At 38.0% G+C, this 19,366-nt stretch overlaps 1 protein-coding gene across 4 annotated transcripts in view; it reads right to left on the bottom strand.

The window, feature by feature from the left end:
• The window catches only part of PTPRZ1 (protein tyrosine phosphatase receptor type Z1), a 182,214-nt gene that overhangs the window by 42,671 nt on the left and 120,177 nt on the right, over nucleotides 1–19,366 (bottom strand). For 2 of the 4 annotated variants that reach the window (XM_032870494.1, XM_032870485.1), the window contains 4 exons: nucleotides 16,549–16,733; nucleotides 14,926–15,052; nucleotides 7,566–7,612; nucleotides 670–4,249 (listed from right to left, as the gene is read on the bottom strand). In XM_032870494.1, coding sequence (XP_032726385.1) covers nucleotides 670–4,249; nucleotides 7,566–7,612; nucleotides 14,926–15,052; nucleotides 16,549–16,733 — 3,939 coding nt within the window. The remainder of the gene's footprint in view (nucleotides 1–669; nucleotides 4,250–7,565; nucleotides 7,613–14,925; nucleotides 15,053–16,548; nucleotides 16,734–19,366) is intronic. The other 2 variants (XM_032870511.1, XM_032870503.1) reach the window with 1 other exon arrangement.

The following is a 19,366-nucleotide window of genomic DNA, read 5'->3' on the forward strand; positions in this document are numbered from 1 at the left end:
TAAACACAAGTACAAAGTAGAAAGTATCTTGTTAGTTCACACTGCCCTCTTTAGGCAACAATAAGATAATCCAACAAAGACAATCTACAAAAATTAAAACGTTCTTAAAAAAAAAAAAAAAAAAATCTTACCACTAACTCTCAAAACTCAGCAACAGAGCTTTTTTAAAGGTCCTCAGGCTGAGGTGGATATGCAAATTACCATCCCTTTACTGTGGGGTGGGTCAGAGAGGTGTTTATAACATATTACTTATCAGAGTTTAATAATCCATTTTATAATTCAATGAAATTAGGTTACAACTTATTTTAGAACATAAGTGGCTATAAAAATTAAAACTAAGAACAGCACACTCCAATCTATCATTTAAAAAGCAGTATACTAAAAATGCGTTACGCACACATAATTGTTCCCGCGTGTAACTAGCATCTTGCAGAATATGAAAAATTGACAATAAATAAAAAATGTTTAACTAGCCACTAACCAAAACGTGTTGAATATTCACAATGAGTAAAATCACACTTTAAAAAACTGTAAATGGCCTTGCTGAGTGTCTTGAGGAAAAAAACAAAGTGATGTGCCACTTTACCAAATTTCTCCTTCCGTGATTTTTCTATTTTTTGAGGAAGAAAACCACCATACCGTGGTCTATCTCTGGGATCCATAACTAACCTGCCTCTGAAATGTTGAATACGTCTGAGTGCCTGCTAGTCACAGTCGGTGTCGAGGACTGTGGGGATCCGGGAGTGATTTCTGAGTCAACTGCTTCCAGGACCCCATCAACATCTCTTTCATTAATGTCTGGAAAACTGAAATCTGTGGAGGTCTCATTATCATTCAGGTTATCTGAGAGAGCTTGCCCTGATCCACTCTCTTCATCACTTGCAACAACGGCCCACGCTTCAGATTCTGGAGTGAAAGGAAGCAGGGCATTACCAGTCTGAAGGTCACTGTGCTGTTTTCCATCACTGGGCTTTTGGGACAGCACCTTTGCTGGTGGTGATTTATCGGGACTCCTGTCCATCTCGGTCTGACTGGCTGATAGGACACCTGTGACTTTATTTTCTTCTTCAGAATTTTCAGATAGTGAATATGAGCTTGGGTTATTCTGATCCACAAGATTGCTCTCTTGGGTGTCTGAATCATTCATGACCTTTTCCTGCGATTCTCTATAGGAGGAGCACGACATACACTTATTTAGGGATAAGCCGTCTCTATCTCTGTCATCATAATCATCATCATAATCATCAATATCACCATCGTCACCCCCACCCACCGAATCAGCGTCAGATCTGGCACTCTGAATCAGCTCAGAAGTTGTCTGAGAAGGGAACAGCGACTTGGTTGTGGGGACAGAGGCATCTTCGACGGGAGGAACCGCGGGAACAGAAACATACACACTTCCTAAAGGGATGGGACGAGCGGCAGTTACGGGTGTATCAGAGACGACGGTTGGGCTACCAGCTGACACCTCGTCAGTGACAGACCCCTTGGAGGAGGTGAAAACGTCATCGGGATACATGAGCTCATTTATAAGCGTATCTGGTGGCACATCAATTGATAAAACAGGAGTAGCAAACGCATGCCCTCCTTTCGGGGGAAAGGCCTGGTTCATCTCCAGATCGGCAGTTGGGAACAAGTCAGGTACCATTTGCTGGGAACTTTGGCTTTCAAGCAAAACTGGTTCAAAGTATCTCTCACTCGCGTAAGAAATGGTTAAACCTTGAGGTGAAGCAGCATGTGCGCTAGAAGCAGGTGATACATGGGCAACAGGTACAGACGTAGCGAGCAGCGTGTTCTCGCTCCAAGCAGAGTTGGAGGCCAGGAGACGCAGCACCGTAGAACTAACGGGATCGACCTTGGGGGTCTCGAGCGACTGTGGCTCGCTGGGCAAGGGGGGCAGAGCGGTTTTAAGCAACGAGTCAACACCAGAAGCCTGAAAGGAGGGCTGCAGCAGCACGTCAGCATGGAAAGGAGCCGAGGGCTCACGAAGGAAGAACTGAGTTGAAGCAGCTAAGGCTTCCCTAGAAGGGGGGTCAGAGGAGCCTGGCTCTGAGCTCGCACTAATCGCAGATCTAAGCAAAGTGTCCCCGAACGCTCCAGAGGCAGCATGGGCAGGTGGAACCGAAAAGGTATTCTCCGGAGCTTGACTAATTTCATGCTCAAAAACCTTAGTGGCAGCGGGAGTGACAGACCCTGGAAACAAGCCCTTTGTGCTAGAAAAGGAAACAGGGGATTCTTGTAAAGACGTGGTCAACTTATTTGGGGTATCATACAGGTCGGGCAGGGCTGTGCTTTCCGGAGGGTACACCAGCTCACTGAAAGAAGAAATCTGCAGTTCAGTCTCATTTCCATACATTATGTCACTTTTCGAAAGCGGCTTATTCTCATCACCAAACACAGATGTTGCGTATGTAAATTCAGCTACAGAAACAGGTGAAGACACGTTAAGGGCTGTCAGGCCATCTGTGTCCGGTAAAAGAAATTCACTATCGGAGGAGGCTGCGGACCACTCCCCATCCCCGGAGGGGCCGGGAGGAGGCGGCAGCAAGGACGCGGTCGCCGTCGGGGTTATGCACGAAGACGGAGGCGCCGGAGTGTGGCTAGGGCTGCTAAACAGGGGAGCCGGGAGAGATACACCCACAGAACCATGCACGGGGACTGCCGAACTGCGGGGCACCGTGAAGAAGTGTGGGGAGCCCTCCTGACTAGATAAGGCACGGGAAGGCTCAGGCCCTGAAGAACGTGCATGCACCGTGACATCACTGCTGGGTGGTTCGGCGTGAGAAAACATAAGCGTTTGGTAAAGGACACCAGATTCACTAACGCCAAATTCCAAGGTCTCCGAAGCAGCGTGAGCAGTGGGCTGATGTGACGTGACATCAGAACATTGAGCAAGGCTGGCCTCTAACAGCAAATCACCCCCAGCCACTGGCAGAGAAGCATGCAGGGACAGCTTATCGCTCGCAACAGCTGAAGTAACTTGTGGGAGGAGCTGAGAAACCGTGTACAGGTGCTGAAACAATTCACTACTGAAGGAAGCAGAGGAAAATGGAAGCAAAGGTGCACCATCATAGGAAGACAGGATGGAATCAAATGACACATCGACACTGGGAAATACAGGCGTAGCATGCAAGGCCGAATCACTACTTGAAGCAGCGGGGGTAGTGTTGAGGATCTGATTGTCAAGCAACAAAGGGGTGACTAGAGGAAAGACGTCACTAGTGTAGAAAGGTTGAAGAGGTGTCTCACCATTGTACACCGGTTGAGTTGTCTGCGACTGTACCAAGCTGACAGTGGGGACCGAGTCCTGTTGCGCAGAGGATGGAGTAAACGCGTGAGGTGTTACCTCAGTCGGGAAGTAGGCAAAGGTAGAATAAGGTGGCATCTCCAGATCCGTGACCGGGGCACCCTGTGACACCAGTGGGCCCAGAGATGAAGACTCAGCTGTCTTCTCAGGTTCGTCGGTCTGTATCTCGGTGTAGTTAGTCTGGAGAAGGCTCTCTCTGCCCGATCCAGCGTCAGCTTGTGTTACCACATCTGTGGTGCTAACAAACCACACGTTTCCGTCAATGGAAGGATCCTTCAGAGATTCTTCTGAACCCGAAGAGGCTGACCCTTCGGAAGCATTTCTTGTAGATTCTGGTAGAAGGATATCATATGTGATCGCCTCTGGGTTTTCGGAAGAAAACACATACCCATGGGATATGTTCTCAGAGACGAACGGCATAGAAGAAGTTGCCGGACTGGAGCCCGAAGAATCGTCAGGTCCTGTATCGAGCTTGAAACTCGTCAATAAACTCTCATCCTCACTGATATCAGTAGATACCTCTTGAGATTCCGTTATAGAAACTGTATTTAAAGATTCCACGGTCCCAGTCAAGTTCATTTGTGGAACTCTGAGAAGAGTTTTCAAGCTGTCATTTAAAGAGGCTGCACTGCCTTCCAGAGGGTGAGGTGGCATTTTAGTCACAGTCCGAGAAGTCAAAGTAACATCTTTTTGGGGGGTTAATCCAGTGACTGGTTGGGAAGTGGAATCTAAAGATATATTGGGAATATCACCCTTCCCAGAGAAGTCACTTCCTCTTGTTGGGGATCGGTTAGTCTTGGCCTCATTGTATTTAGTCCCTACGTGATTGTAGTTTGTTGTAGTAGGAATCTGGGGTTCCTTTCTCCTTATTTGGTTTGAGGCACTGTCTCGACCAGGATTCACAACAGTGTCTTCTCCAATGTCTTTTCCCTCTTCTTCCTTCTTTTGAAAGGCAAACAAGATTTAATGGAACATAAGGAAATAAGAAAAAAAAAAGACTTCTTAATAATAGCTTATACTGCATTACACTGTTAATCTTCATTTGTGGAAACTTCTCCTCATAAAGCACCATCCCACAGAAGCCATGCCTCTATCCTATAACCTTTATCATCCACGTTCTACAGATACTAGTTTTCATTAAACTTAATGAAAACTTCCTATTTATGACTGCCTTTACTTTAATGCTATGAAAGTGATTAAATTAATAGGTACCACAGCTTTGAAAGAAAGGTGCATTATAATTTATTTATTGATAGTGTTACTTAACATGGTACTTATTTTGTATTATGTTTCTCTGTTCAGCTCATCCAGCAACGAACTGAATAGCAATTAGCTTCTTATAATATGAAATGAAACAATTTATTTCAAAGATCTAATGAGCTGCATATTCAGAATATTTCATTGTATACATTCAGAATAAATCGTAATTTTTAACCCCTCATAAAAGGAAGATTTAAGACTAGAAGTAGTTTTGGTTTTTCATTTTGTTTTAAGTATTTTCCACTCTGGGGCTACTGGGTGGCTCAATCCTTGGATATCTGCCTTCAGCTCATGATACTGGGGTCCTGGGATCTAGCCCTGCATTGGGCTCCTTGCTTGGCGGGAAGCCTGCTTCTCCCTCTCCACTCTCCCTGCTTGCCTTCCCTCTCTCTCTGTGTCTCTCTCTCTGACAAATAAATAAATAAATAAATAAACAAACAAAATCTTTTAAAAAAGTAATAAATAAATGTTTCCACTCAAGACACAGGCAGATATTTTATTATAGTTATTTTTTATTTTATTTTATTCAAATTCAATGAATTAACATATATTATTTTTTTAAAAATTTTATTTATTTATTTGAGAGAGAGGGTGGAGGGGAGGAGCAGAGGGAGAGGAGACAAGCAGACTCCATACTGATCTCAGGGAGCTTGATCTCAGTACCCTGAGATCATGTCCTGGGCCAAAACCAAGAGTCAGATGCTTAACTGACTGAGACACCCAGGTGCCCCCATGGGCAGATTTTGTTAAAGACAAATTGTCGAAGTATGCTTCTACATTAGTTATTTAATTTTGTATTTTCCTTAGAAATACCATTCAGGTGACCCAGATCTTCTAGGAACACTTGTCCCTGTAATGGCCCAGGAGCGTTCCAGCTAATGGTCAGTCAAGACCCATGCTTTCTGCCTTTTTTTCTTTTTTCTTTTTTTAAACTGTGCATTTTGTAATATGTCTAATCATATGCTTAGAAAACTAAACTGCAAAAGATACTAAGACATGGCATTTTTAGTCCACATGGGATATGATTTTGCCAGTTTGCTAGCACTGTCATTTATTAGATCTTTCTAAGTCATGTCCCTTAAAAGAAGAAAGCTGACAGAGTACAAATTAGTAAGAACTAAACCAGTATCACGGAAAGAATCTGAATCTTAAACCATGTTCAGATAACTTTCAGAATCCGATGAAGATGGGGATGCCTGGGTGGCACAGTCGGTTAAGCGCTCAACTCTTGGTTTTGGCTCAGGTTGTGATCTCAGGGTAATGGAATCAAGCCCCACACCATGCTCTATGCTCAGTGGGGAGTCTGCCTAAGACACTCTCTCCCTCTGCCCCTCCCCCCCACCACTTGCGCATGCGCACTCTCCCTCTTTCTCTCTAAAATAAACAAGTCTTAAAAAAAAAGAGAATGTGATGAAAATGATGCACCATTTATTAATGCTACCTATGAAGTCATGTGACCTCATGTCAACATTTCAAGAAGAACAGATCATTCGTGCTCTATGATTACTTTATACATACCTGAAACCACAAATATTTTAATGTATACTCCCTACATTTTCTTACAGAGTTACTGTGAATCTCTCTTCCACTATGGTTTTGAACTGTGTCACACCTGTTATTCTTCACAGCTTCCACTTAGAAAATTTTATTGTAAGGCCTTGATCATGCTGGAGATACTTTTTCCTTCAAAGTAATGCATTTTTATTTGAAGACAACCTAAGAAACATCCCCCAAACTATTCACTTCCAAATTCAGTTTTAGCAACCATTACAGATACATTCCAGGAATTTGCCAACCTCCATCATTCACACCTGCATGAATCAATGGTAGTGACTAGTATTATGGACTAAGCATTTATGCCCTCCCCCCAGTCTGTATGCTGAAATCCTACCCCTCAAAGTGATGGTATTAGAACTGGGGCCTTTGGGAAGTAACTGAAATTAGGTGATGTCTTAAGGGTAGAGCCTTCATGAATGGGATTAATGTCCTTATAGTCAGAATCATGAGAGAGCTTGCTTCTTCTGCTCTGTTCTCTGCCATGTGAAGATACCATGAGAAGCTGGCAGTTTGCAACCTGGTGATCGTTTCTGGGTAGACACCTATCCACGTGCACACACATACACACAAAGATATCCTTAGCTGAATTTTGTGAACTCTTGTTGAAAGGTAGATGGCTCACTTTAGTAAAATAATCCTTTACAGGAGGGAAGTGCCATAAGATATATAAATTATTGAGACAATTATACATGTGAGAACACAATCTAACTGCCATTTATTGCCAGATGGAAGCATTAATTACCACACTCTGTGACCTCATACACAGGTGTACATATACATACATTCATACGACATTAAGAATAGCACCTGGATTTAACATACAATCTCAGTTAGGATGAACAGTACATTTTGGCTGAGGATGAAACAGAAGGTGCATCCACCAGATCTTCTCTATTTTAAAAACTAAGATGATGTTAAAATTTATAAATATTCTTGAATACCTACTTATAAGACATTATGCTAGCAACAGACACCAGATGAATAATCCAAACACAATTATTTATATTGAATGGGCAACAGAATATATACAACTTGTATTTGTGTTCATATTTATTATCAATCTGTCAACCATTAGTTAAGGTATTTATAAATAATCTGTAGAAATATTAAGAATTGGCTAAATATTAGTCTTTCAGAAAAACTTGAACACTGAAAAAATTCTAAATTATAGATCTAGTTTGTAGCTATAATTATCTTTAAAGTTCATTTTTTTCATCATCATCACTTTTTGTTATTTTATGATTCTATCAAAGTCTCTTCCAGTTCTTTCATGGAAGAATTCTGTGTATCAATTACGTGGCCATCTACAGAGCTCAGCAACTAACCGTACAATGAATAATGCATCACAAACTTTGATTGATGCAACATCTGAAACTTAACCAATAACTGAAAAAAGACTTTTTAATTTTATAACATGTTAATATAAAAATAGCTACAATACCTTGACTATTTCTTCAGTTCCAATTAATTCAGGGAAGAGGTCAAGTTCTACGAAATCAGAAACAAAATTATTAAAATGTTTATTCAACAATTCCAACCCTGCAGGTTTACCTTTGGATGGAAAGGGGAGAGAGGGGGGGAAAAAAAAAAAAGACTTGTTAGCTTTGAAAATACAGAATCTCCAAAAATAAAAATTTCAGGTTTTAGGTTTCAATACTACTGAACACTACATAACACACTGTTATACACACCTATATGAAACTGCATTCAAAACCTTCATCTCTATCCTCGACTCCAACTCCCTTCTCCTTCCCCCTCCCCTCTGTGTGGGAGTAAAGCTAAGAAGGGAGAGGCAGACAGGCTGATATTACTGAGTATAAAAAACTGAAATAATTTTTCATTAGTGTAGAGCTTCATCCTTAGCAGGGCTGATAGTTCGGGCAATGCCAGGGATTAGGGAGAGAATGACAGGATTTAGGGGCGTCTGGGTGGCTCAGTCGGTTAGGCGTCTGCCTTCGGCTCAGGTCGTGATCCCAGGATCCTGGGATCGGGCCCTGCTTCGGGCTCCCTGCTTGGTGGGGAGCCTGCTTCTCCCTCTCCCCCTACATGTGTGCTCTTTCTCTCTCTCATTCACTCACTCTTTCTCTCAAATACATAAATACAATCTTAACAACAACAACAACAAACAATTGACACGATTTATTTTCTTGTTCAGCTACTTATTCCTCCAGTTCCTCTTCTGGTTGAGGGTCACATGATTCCGTTACTGCTGTGAATCTGGGCTCACGCTAATATATATGAACACAGGGTGTCACACCAAATGGACAGGAATGACTGACCAGAGTCACTCCAGGTCCTCCTCCCCAGGGAAACTCAGTAGTTCTGTCTACGCAAACAACACACTGGCCGGGATTGTTCAAGCTGTAGTGTCCAGAATCAGTCTATTTCCAGGACATGGATATCTTAGTCCTGAAACAAAACCTGTCAGCAAATGTGAGGAAAGATTAGGAGCTGGTTCTCTCTCTCTCCAACAAGGAATCTAGACCCGATGCCAAATTACAGAGAGGCCCACGGGAGAAGCACTGTTCCTCATGCTTCATCCGGGCTGCAATGGCTTCAGCTTGAGCTGAGCATTATTACAAGAAAGCTTCTGAAGTATCTCACTCCATCTCCAAAATTCATGTTCTTCACTATCCCAATGCTGCTTCTGTTCTAGGCTTTGTACCTCTAAGTATCCTCACGGGAAATGCATATGCTCTAAAGTTTTCAAAGGCAAAATTGAATTAACATGAAATGTTGATCACATCCAGCCCTGTTTTATAACACAGGTTTCCTTTCTTTCTTTTATCCCCCCACCCCCCCACAATAGCCAAACTGTGGAAGGAGCTGAGACGTCCTTCAACAGATGAATGGATAAAGATGTTCATATACACAATGGGGTATTACTCGGCGATCAGAGAGGATGAATACCCACCATTTGTATCAATGTGGACGGGACTGGAGGGGATTATGCTGAGTGAAGTAAATCAATCAGAAAGAGACAATTATCATTTGGTTTCACTCATATGTGGAACATAAGGAATAGGATCACAGGGCAAGGGAGGGAAAACGGAATGGGAAGAAATCAGAGAGGGAGACAAACCATGAGAGACTTTAGACTCCGGGACCCAAACTGAGGGTTATGGGAGGGAAGGTGGTGGGAGGATGGGGTAATAGGGTGATGGGTATTACAGAGGGCGTGTGTGGTGATGAGCACTGGGTATTATATGCAACTAATGAATTGTTGAACACTACATCAAAAACTAATGATGTACTATATGTTGGCTAATTGAACATAATAAAAAAATAAAAAATAAAATAAAATATACATACAGAAAAGTAAAAAAAAACCACACACACACACACACACACACACACACAAAACCCACAGACTTTTTTGAGTTTGTTTTTATCAGAAAATTTCTAGGCATTAAGAAATGTAAGACCCTAAAAAGAAAGAAAGAAAGAAAGAAAAATATAAGACCATCATGTAGTCCTATGCATGGATTGTACTTAGAGGAGTCAAGAAAAATTGAGAAGATTCACCCTCTCAAGAGAATTTAGATAAAAGTAATACCTTTGACTCTTCAGCTGTCTCAAAGTTACTTACCCTGAACAATGTTAATTTAGCCCTGACTTAAATTTCAATACTCTATTTTTTTTTTTTTTTTCTTGTTAAAACCGACCATGAAAGAGTTTGGATCCTTTATTTGGATCATTAATGATCTCCATTTTCTATTTTTTTGTTTTTCATGCTCTTTATTCTTCATGTTTTGAAATTAAACTGATTTCAATAGTTTGAAACATTTGTGTCTCTATAACCTCCAAGGAAATCAGTACAGGTCAGTTTAAAGACAGGATGGATGCAGTTAAACTGTAAAAGACAAACAAGAACCTTCGTATGATTTTCTATAAAATACAATTAGAGAAGTTCATGGACATGAAAGCCTTCAAATTCAGCCTGTAACACAATGCATAATTTTACCGAAATGCTTTTAAATGGCGTCACACCCTTTCATGTACTTTTAAAATATTTTAATATTAATAAGGGCAAGTCATAACAAATATTTGCTAGTGATACTTATATGATACTGTCAATTTTTCTCTGTTAAGAGGCCGTGGGGAAAAAAGGCTCAGTGATAATCCATTCTCTTCAACATGCTTAAGGAAATGTTTTAAAATTAAAAACAAGCAAGCATGGGGCGCCTGGGTGGCTCAGTGGGTTAAAGCCTCTGCCTTCAGCTCAGGTCCTGATGGGATCGAGCCCCACATTGGGCTCTCTGCTCAGCAGGGAGCCTGCTTCTCCCTCCCTCTCTCTCTCTGCCTGCCTCTCTGCCTACTTGTGATCTCTGTCGAATAAATAAATAAAATCTTAAAAAAAGAAAAACCAAAACCAACAAACAAACAAAAAAAAACAAGCAAACATTAACAAAACCATGATCTAAGTTTACCTAACATCATATTTCTAATGGGCAAAAACATTTTCTTATTGATTGTCAAGGCTGGGGTAGGGTATATATAATTACCACGTTGAGGACTGACCTCCTTTTCTTTCCATATTCTCAGAGTATGTCATTGCATGGGATCTATTTTTATCCTTTCACCATAGCACAAACTGACTATATGGATTTGGGTTCTTATAAGTTAGAATACATGATTTTACCCAGTCATTTCCCCTGAAGAGTATCAATGAGTTCTACTAAAACTAGCTTTACTGTTCACCCCTATAAGAAGTGAGACATTTCCTCTGGGCCTGCTTTAGGCCCGAGGGGCAGAATGTATGGCTCCAAGCAGTCCTTGGGTCCCTCTTTGCTTCATGGCACTCTCATGGGTAAATACCCCAAGCATGGATGACTTCATATCTGTAAGTATTAACCCACTTCGAAGGATCTTCGTTTTGGTTTCCAATTTGATTATTCAAATTGACCAAAATTCTGGGGTTGCCCTGGAATACTTCTTCCCCCTTATAGTCCAAAAATCTACTCCTGGGCCTCTTCAGAAAATTTTGAAATAAAATAATTTTAGAAAATGTTTCCTCTCTTCCTGGAGATTCTGAGGCCATATTTCTAACTCTGAGAGTTCCCAGCACCCAAGGTGTCATTCTGGTGACGGGCACAAGATCTCATACTGCGTGCCCTCTGGCCGGCTGCTTCCTCACAAACAATTGCTATTGCAGTAGCCACTGACCTGATTCAGGCAATACTGATATATTAAGTTGTTCAAAATTATACTAGTTTACAGTCTTCTCGTTCACGTTCTCAAAACAGACTGCATGAAGGCTATAAAATGTCCAACAGTAAAGATTGTTAATATTTTTTCTTTCCAGAGAACACTTAAAATTCACGTAAGTGTGATAACTGAACAAAAGCGATTGGTTCATTCTGTTTTGGAGGCACATGTAATGTTAAGTTTTCTAAAAGGACATGTTAGTCACACAATAATATTCCATAACACAAAAAAGCAACACTGACGTAGGTTGGCAGGCAAGGCTTATTTAATTGAAGGAAGCCAAGTTTTACAGTGCAAAAGGGCAAAGCAATGTAGACTGCAATCTCCTCAAACTGTGATTTCAAATATTATTATATAATAACACCCATAGCACAGGATGGTACAGCAGAGCAAGGAGAGATGTAGAGTGATTGAACAAACACAACTATAATATGACTGAAAAGCACATAACAACAGAAAAATGTGTTGATCTAATTTACCATGCATTTAAATTTGACACACACAATTATCAAGGCCCTACAACATGTACTTAAATAATTTCTTCTGTAATTGTATAATAACTAACTCTATGTAGAAATGACACAATTATTTTAGTTACAATGAAATAAATATATTTATGAATTACTTATTCATAAATATAATTTTCTACAAAGAATATACATTTCAGTTTAACCTTTACAAGATTTTCTGGACAAAATCAAATTGTTTCTTAATATAAATTTATGCATGTATTTGAAAATGGCAATTTGCAGTAATGTTTCATGGCCACTAGTCTTATGGTGACATTGTGGTACACAAGTGTAATTAAAATGCACAAACAACAATCAAATTAGCCCAAGTTAAATTCACAATTTGGAAGGTTTTTTCTTTCATGGATATGGATTAAAATATTTGAAATCTACCATTGAAAAAACGAGGCAACTATAAATGACCTCCTTCATTTCTTTTTAACAAAAGCAAAAAACTATATACAGTATTTAGAAAAAAGCTTATCTGAAATAATAATAAATAATTCAATAGGATACATTATAATGTTACTAAGTTAATGAACAACATGATAAACAGGATGAAATGGTACTAATAAAAATGATGAAATAAGCAGCAAACTCAAAGGCCACCTATATCTCTATTAGCCACATAAATCATAAAACTCACAAATCTTGTAGGTATCATCATACTAAACCACAAGATAGTACTTCGGTCAAGATTTTTACTGTGATATATTTATCACAGAAACAATATTTAAAATAATGTAGTTTTAATAACAAATTGAAAATATATGAATTGAAATGCCATTTCCACCTTTTAGATCAGGAAAAATGAGTTCTAAAAGAACAAATATTTTCTTTATGAAAAATAGGAAGACCCCAAATATTGGGTAAGTTGGCTTTTGATGAAGGACTTTTTGGTAGAAATAATTAAGGACTAATCTATGTAAGTTTTTAACATCAGCTTTGAAGAGGAATATCATAGTGAAACATCAAATCAAATACCATCTTTTACTAAAACATCATTACTGTACAAAATGCTTTAAGGGACTGAGATATCCATGGAGATTAAATGGTATGCCCAAATTAATATCTCATAATAAATCCTCATATCTGAGGGCTCAACAGTGTCCTCAGCCTTTGAATAAATGGAAATCAAGTTACAATGTTTGTTATTACGTATAAATGTGAAGGTGCTACAGATGATACAAGGATGTTGTACTTTGGGCCAATACAGACTCAGTCTGACAGGAGCACTCAGAAATCACTTCTGCAGAAAATAAACATTCAGTCTGTTTTTCTTCATGCAATAAGCATCTCAGCAACATAAAAAGAGAAAAAAATTCCTAAAGTTTAAAATTCTGACATAGGAGATAGAGTAAGAAAGACATGCCACAAATAGCTAGAAGTAATTATTTTTTGTAAACTCCTGGAAAATTGTTTTATGGGCAGAAATGAGAGTGGTATAATTAAATGACAGTAGCAAATTAAATGAATGTATTTAACATAATTCATACCCTAAAATACACAACAGCATTCGGGGGGATTTTTATACGCCATATTTCATCAGTTCACATATGATATTGGCCAATATAGTCAACGTGTTCTGTTAAACACGCCATTTTCTGGGTGGATCCATGTGGGGAACTTTGGTGAGGGATGACAGCCAATGGAGGAGCATGGTATGGGATAACTGCTAACGGGCCAATTAATAGGATGCTCAAGTTTCCATAAGATTTAGAGCTCACATTCTGTTTAAAAATAACCTCATTCTGAAAATCAATGCTAAATAAAAACAATACATTATACCCAGGTCATGAGGCAGATCATAAGAAATATTAAATAGTGACATTGCCATCGTGATAGTAGTAATATTCAATAGCCATCCACATTTTAATCTGGGAAATATATTGGCAAGTTTTGCAGCCTACGGTTTAGGAGGATACATAATCTATCATCTAATGCTCTGACAAACATACTTTAGCTTAAAAATTTAACTAGTGAGAACACCTCAGTTGAGGTAATCAATGAACAAGCTCGTAATGGAGTAAAGTCCTTGCTGTATCATAGAGACCACAAAGGCTAATCAGCATACCAGTGTTTCTTCAATATGTCAAACTGGAATAGGCTTTAATTAATATACTACCATCCATTAAAAATTTATAAAAATATCAGTGAGTTGACTCATGGTATAATGGGATGACCACAGAATATTTATATTTGTGTATGCACATTTGCATGTATTTATGAATATGCATAAGCATGATGTCTATATGTATATAAATATACACATATACATACATATACATACATACATAATTCCATTCTCTTACCTTAAAACTGCTTATGCTAACAAAAGGAAGGCTTTAATTATATACATTTGTAAATTGTCAAATTACGATGGTCTGCACTTTATTTAATTATCGCATAAGGTTTTAGATCAAAAGATTTTCCTGTAATACTTACAGAAAAATGCATGCAAATAAAATACAATTAGAAGCAACATCTTTGTTTCGCTTTGTGAAACAGTCCTGGCAAATCAACTAAGAGGAAAGCACTCTAACCCCTTCACACAGAATTATAAAAAGTGTGTGAAAATACCTAAGATACACATATCATTTAAAAAAAAGAAAGAAAAAAGAAAGGACCCAAGACAAACTATTAGATGTTTTGTATAGATATGTCAAAGTACCTCACATGATCTTATGATCACGTATATACTTACTACAAAATGCTTTGGGGGCTGAAAAAGGAAATGAACACAAATGAGATCGATTCTTCATTATCAAAATAGAAGTCTTAATATTTACATGAGTATTTTCACTTGATGACCATTACAGACATAACAACAGATTTTGTTGTTCTTATTTCACAAACAGAAAACGTCAACATTTAGAATAAATTTACTTATTGTCCTGCACCAGATCTTTTGAATGAAAATGGTTTCCATGCTTCAAAAAATTAGCTGATGATCCAGACCCCCCCCCCCAAAAAAATCATTTTGCCTTCTGGCCAAAATATAAATTCAGAGATAAAGGCACCATTGTATCCTATAACTAAACTAGCCTTATTTATGTAGATATAAAGGCATAACAGGGGACTTACCCGGGTCATCAGAAGGCATGTCAACAATAAGCTGGTCACTGTACTTTCCGTATAAGCCATTAGTGCAAATGGCTACTATCTGAAGCACATAACTCATATTGGGTAGTAAATTATTGAGAATAGCACCCTAAAAGAAAGATGTCAGTAGTTATACTGATGTTTTATTCTCAACAGGACACTTACATAACAGACATCTGTCTTTAGAAAACATTTTCTCATCTGTTAACGGAAAATATATTTTATTAATCTAAGAAGAACTATGCAATGTTGTTAAGTTGAACTTGTGATATTTGTGAATTAGTTTTTTTGTTTGTTTTTTTGAAAAATCAATTTTAGTTTTAGAAAGTTTTATTTTTAACTAGAACTCATCAGATTCTTAAATGAGTACCCTAAACTACAAATTAGTATCTTAGACAAATAAACATGTACCAATTGCAAAGGGCAAATGTGAAAAATATGATGAAAAACCAATCTATCTCTTTATCACAACAATATATAAGCCAAACAGTAATAGAATTACTATTTTCTTAACATCATTATGAAATGAAAAAAATCACATATTCTCAAAATTGCATGACATGGATAGTTCATAATATCTCTGTTCTAGACACCTGGATTAAAGAGTCGTTAGGTATTTTATCAAATTTTTCCATATGATAGTCAACACCATGGTATAAAAGACAGTTTTTGTTTAAATGCAGGTTCCTCGGCCTGGTGGGACTCCAGTTCTGTGAATGCACAGTTCAGTAACACCTTTGGCCTGCACTGGGGCTCTCCTAAGGCCTTACCCAGATAAGGTGTTCTCAACTAGAGCCCAATCTACGGCCAATGTTTCCCTATCAAGACAAAGTTTAATACTGAGATACTCAGATCACAGAAGGAACCTGAATTTTTTTAAAAAGTTTTAATTTTAATTCCAGTTAGTTAATATACAATGTTAGTTTCAGGTGTATAATACAGTGATTCAACTGTTTCATACTGTAGTTTATTTTCTTTAGTGTGTGTGCATGGGTGGAGAGGAGAAGGAAGTGGATCAGATTCCTTTGGAATCTGCCTCAGATTCCAAAAGTTCCGACTCAATTGACTTCATATCTGTTACTTGGGAATTTGATGCAAAGAGTCCCCTACTCTATTTTCTCATGCTGGTAGAGTATGGTGGGTCAATGATATATGACAGTATCAGAGCACTGAGATTCCAGGTTCAATTATTTCCACAACTGCGAGATCACGGTCAAGGTATTTAACTGTTCTCCGAGTCCCTTTATTTGTAAAGAGAGACTACCCTAGATGAACTCTAGGTCCTAAGTCTTGTATAAGTGTCTACTCTATAATGCTGTTGTTGGCAAAGCTGGGACCTTTCTGTAATTGAAGACAAATAAGAACCTAGTGTAATTCCCTGTAAGTTTCAACCTAATTTAGTATAGTTTCTGCTTCCTCTCCTCTGCACTGGAGAGTTTCACACAAAGTTTAGGGCAACAATATGTAATCATTTCTAAGTTTTTACCTTGAACATTAAATTCTAGTGCTATCAGTACATGATATAATTAAAGTCTTCTAAGTTCTTTCCATGGAAATTAAACCACAATGTTATCAATACATGAAACAACTGATCTTAATAGTTACCAAGTCTTGATAGCCATCTGTCAAAAATTCATGCTTGGTTTGGTCTTCTCCCTCTAACTGCTGGTACAGAACCGCAAATTTCTCAATCATGGTGTCATAAACTACTCGAGGTCTCTCCCATGTAACAAGAAGGCTGGTATAATTTTCTGGGTCGGCTTGAACATTTTCTGGTTCTGAACTACAGACTTCAGAGAGAGACAAAAAGTACAGTTACTATTACAATGTTAGCCTCTAGCATTTTAACAACTAAAAACACATATTCTATGAAAATTTGTTGTGTTTTATTTTAACAGAAGGTAAAAAGTTAACACTTCTCCAATATGGAGCTTTTGCTTATGCCATTTCGTATATCTGAAACACTTCTTCCTTCCCTCCTTCCTTTATCTGCTTGCTACCTTCCCATTCAGGAAAGATCTAGGTCAAATGCTCCCGCCTGCTACGCATGCTCTCATCAATGTGAAGTGAGCTGTGTCATTTTCAACTGTCCGTTTTGCTTTAACACTACTATTGCATTAATTGCATGTTCTCTTATATAATTTTTTCCTGAACAGGTCCTGTGTCTTGCAACAGGTTATAAACATAAGAGCCACAGCTTCTTATTTCTCTATTGTTTAGAACACTGTCTTGAATACATTTGGCATGCCAGTTCAAAGGATATCTTCAATCTCATGATGTTTTTATTTCTCTTGTTTGGTACCTGACAGGTATCTTTGGCTCAGGATGAAGAGAATTTAAAATTATAACACAGGGTCTATTACGAAACATTATCTTGTTTCAAAATCCTGGAAATAATGTAAAATTCTCTATCAGAGAAAACCATACAAGAACAACTAAAACTATCCTTTCTGTATGTTTCGAACCTGCTGACAAAAACCCCACTTTGGCATTTTTAAATAGATTAAGCAATTAATTTTAGGAAATTAGAAGATTTCTTTGACTGATCTGAAAAAATACTTTTAAAATCGTTCAGGGACTTCTTACATTAAATTCAAGCCCATGCTGGGAATCATGCCAAAGATTTAATACCATCAAAAAGAGTATTCTGATACTTTCTGAAATACATTCACAATGTGATAATTTGGGCTAATTATAAGGATGAAAATTATAAAATTTTATGATATTGTGCTAATGGAGCAAAGCAATAAATATAATCTTTTCAGAGGCCAGATAAATTTGCAAAAGAGAGGGAGAAAGTTCTCTAAAGCTAAAGATTGATATGCTCACAGAATCCAAGCTTTGTTTCCAGGAGATGCCTGAAGTTACAAAGACACTACATGAGACCATGCAGTTAACGTAAGTCAACCAATGGTCAACTGCTAAAGACTCAGTGAAAATATTGCAACAGCATCATCAGAATGGGACCGAAAAGCCTTTTGTCTATACTAACTTGTAGTTTTGCTTGTGAACACAAGAGGGCAGCCAAAACTAACAAGTGACCTCGTCAATTGAAACTTAAATTGTATCTACAGTATTTAATAATAGGAATTTTAGCCTATGTATGCTCTGCTAGCAATGGTATATAAACGTCCCAGAAAAATATAAATATATATACTTTAAAAAAATACATGTATAATCTTATATGAATTAGAGACAGGACTATTCACTGTAAAAACTATGGGTTTTTTGGTTTATTAAGGATTTAGGGTGAGGTGTCCCTTTCGGAGTAAGAGGACAATTCTCCAAAAACATGAATTCATCAAGAGGCATGAATGTAGAATAAGAAAATGCATTCTGATTTAGGTCTAGACTACATCGTCGTCACTCTGTCCAGTGGCCCTCTTTGGCGGCCACCAGATGGCAGAAGATCATCGAGCATCTCAAAAGTGAGCTCGCTACTCACGTGAGCTATATCATTGGAGGAACAGGATTGCCTCAATCTTGCTTCTAATGAACCCCGTGCTCATTTTTAGAAGGTTGAAAGCAATTCTGGACAATATCATTTGTAGATTTTGTCCTACAAAAGTCAATCCCTCTTTTTAGTAGTAGGAATGATTTAAAGTGAACTATTCTCTCCCCCCCCCAAATGAAACTATCTTAAAATGCATTAAGTCTTATGCATGCACACAAAGCAAAAATCTCTCGAGAAAATATAAAATTATTAGCTCAAAAATACCCAAAGGACTGCTGCCTAATTAGCAGAAAATTACTTTGGTGGGATGTCTGTGTTTATTTTGCCTTAATAGTTGAAATCAGCAGATGTTTCAAATGTTAAGAATCATCATTAATATAAAGTAGGACTTTAAAACGAAACTTGTATTTCCTTGTCACTGTGTTATTATTCCTTAGCTTTCTGCTTTATAAATATGTTAGAGCTTACAGGTAATTTGTTTAATAGTTTAGTCTTCACATTTTAATGAGAAATTTACTTTTTTAGATGTTTCTTTTGTTTTGTGATAATCAATAGCTTAGCAACATGTTATAAAACAGCAGCTGAATTTTATCTTTTAGATGCTAGCAGAAATAGGGATCTTCCAGAAAAAAGATAATATACTTCAGAATGTATTCAAGAGAAAAACCTGTACCTCTGTATATTGTTTATGATCTTGCCGAAGGGCTGCCCTTCTATAAGGTAGGAATGGATTTTAAAAATAATACTCTAGTTCATTCCATATACACTACTTGGTGTTCATACAAAAAAGGGGGTAATGACTATGGAATAAGTTATTAATTTGCACTAAATTTTCCAGGTTTACCTTATCTATTTCTTATTAAAATTTGCTTTTCATATTAGAAGGATATATACTCTATACATCACATCATCTGGATTGAAAATCAAGGAAGGGTTTTCCAGATCAACATTTACTCAGACAACAAATAC

This window comes from Lontra canadensis, unplaced genomic scaffold (genome assembly GCF_010015895.1).
Source record: "Lontra canadensis isolate GAN:19392208 unplaced genomic scaffold, GSC_riverotter_1.0 scaffold2, whole genome shotgun sequence".
Taxonomy (NCBI): domain Eukaryota; kingdom Metazoa; phylum Chordata; class Mammalia; order Carnivora; family Mustelidae; genus Lontra; species Lontra canadensis.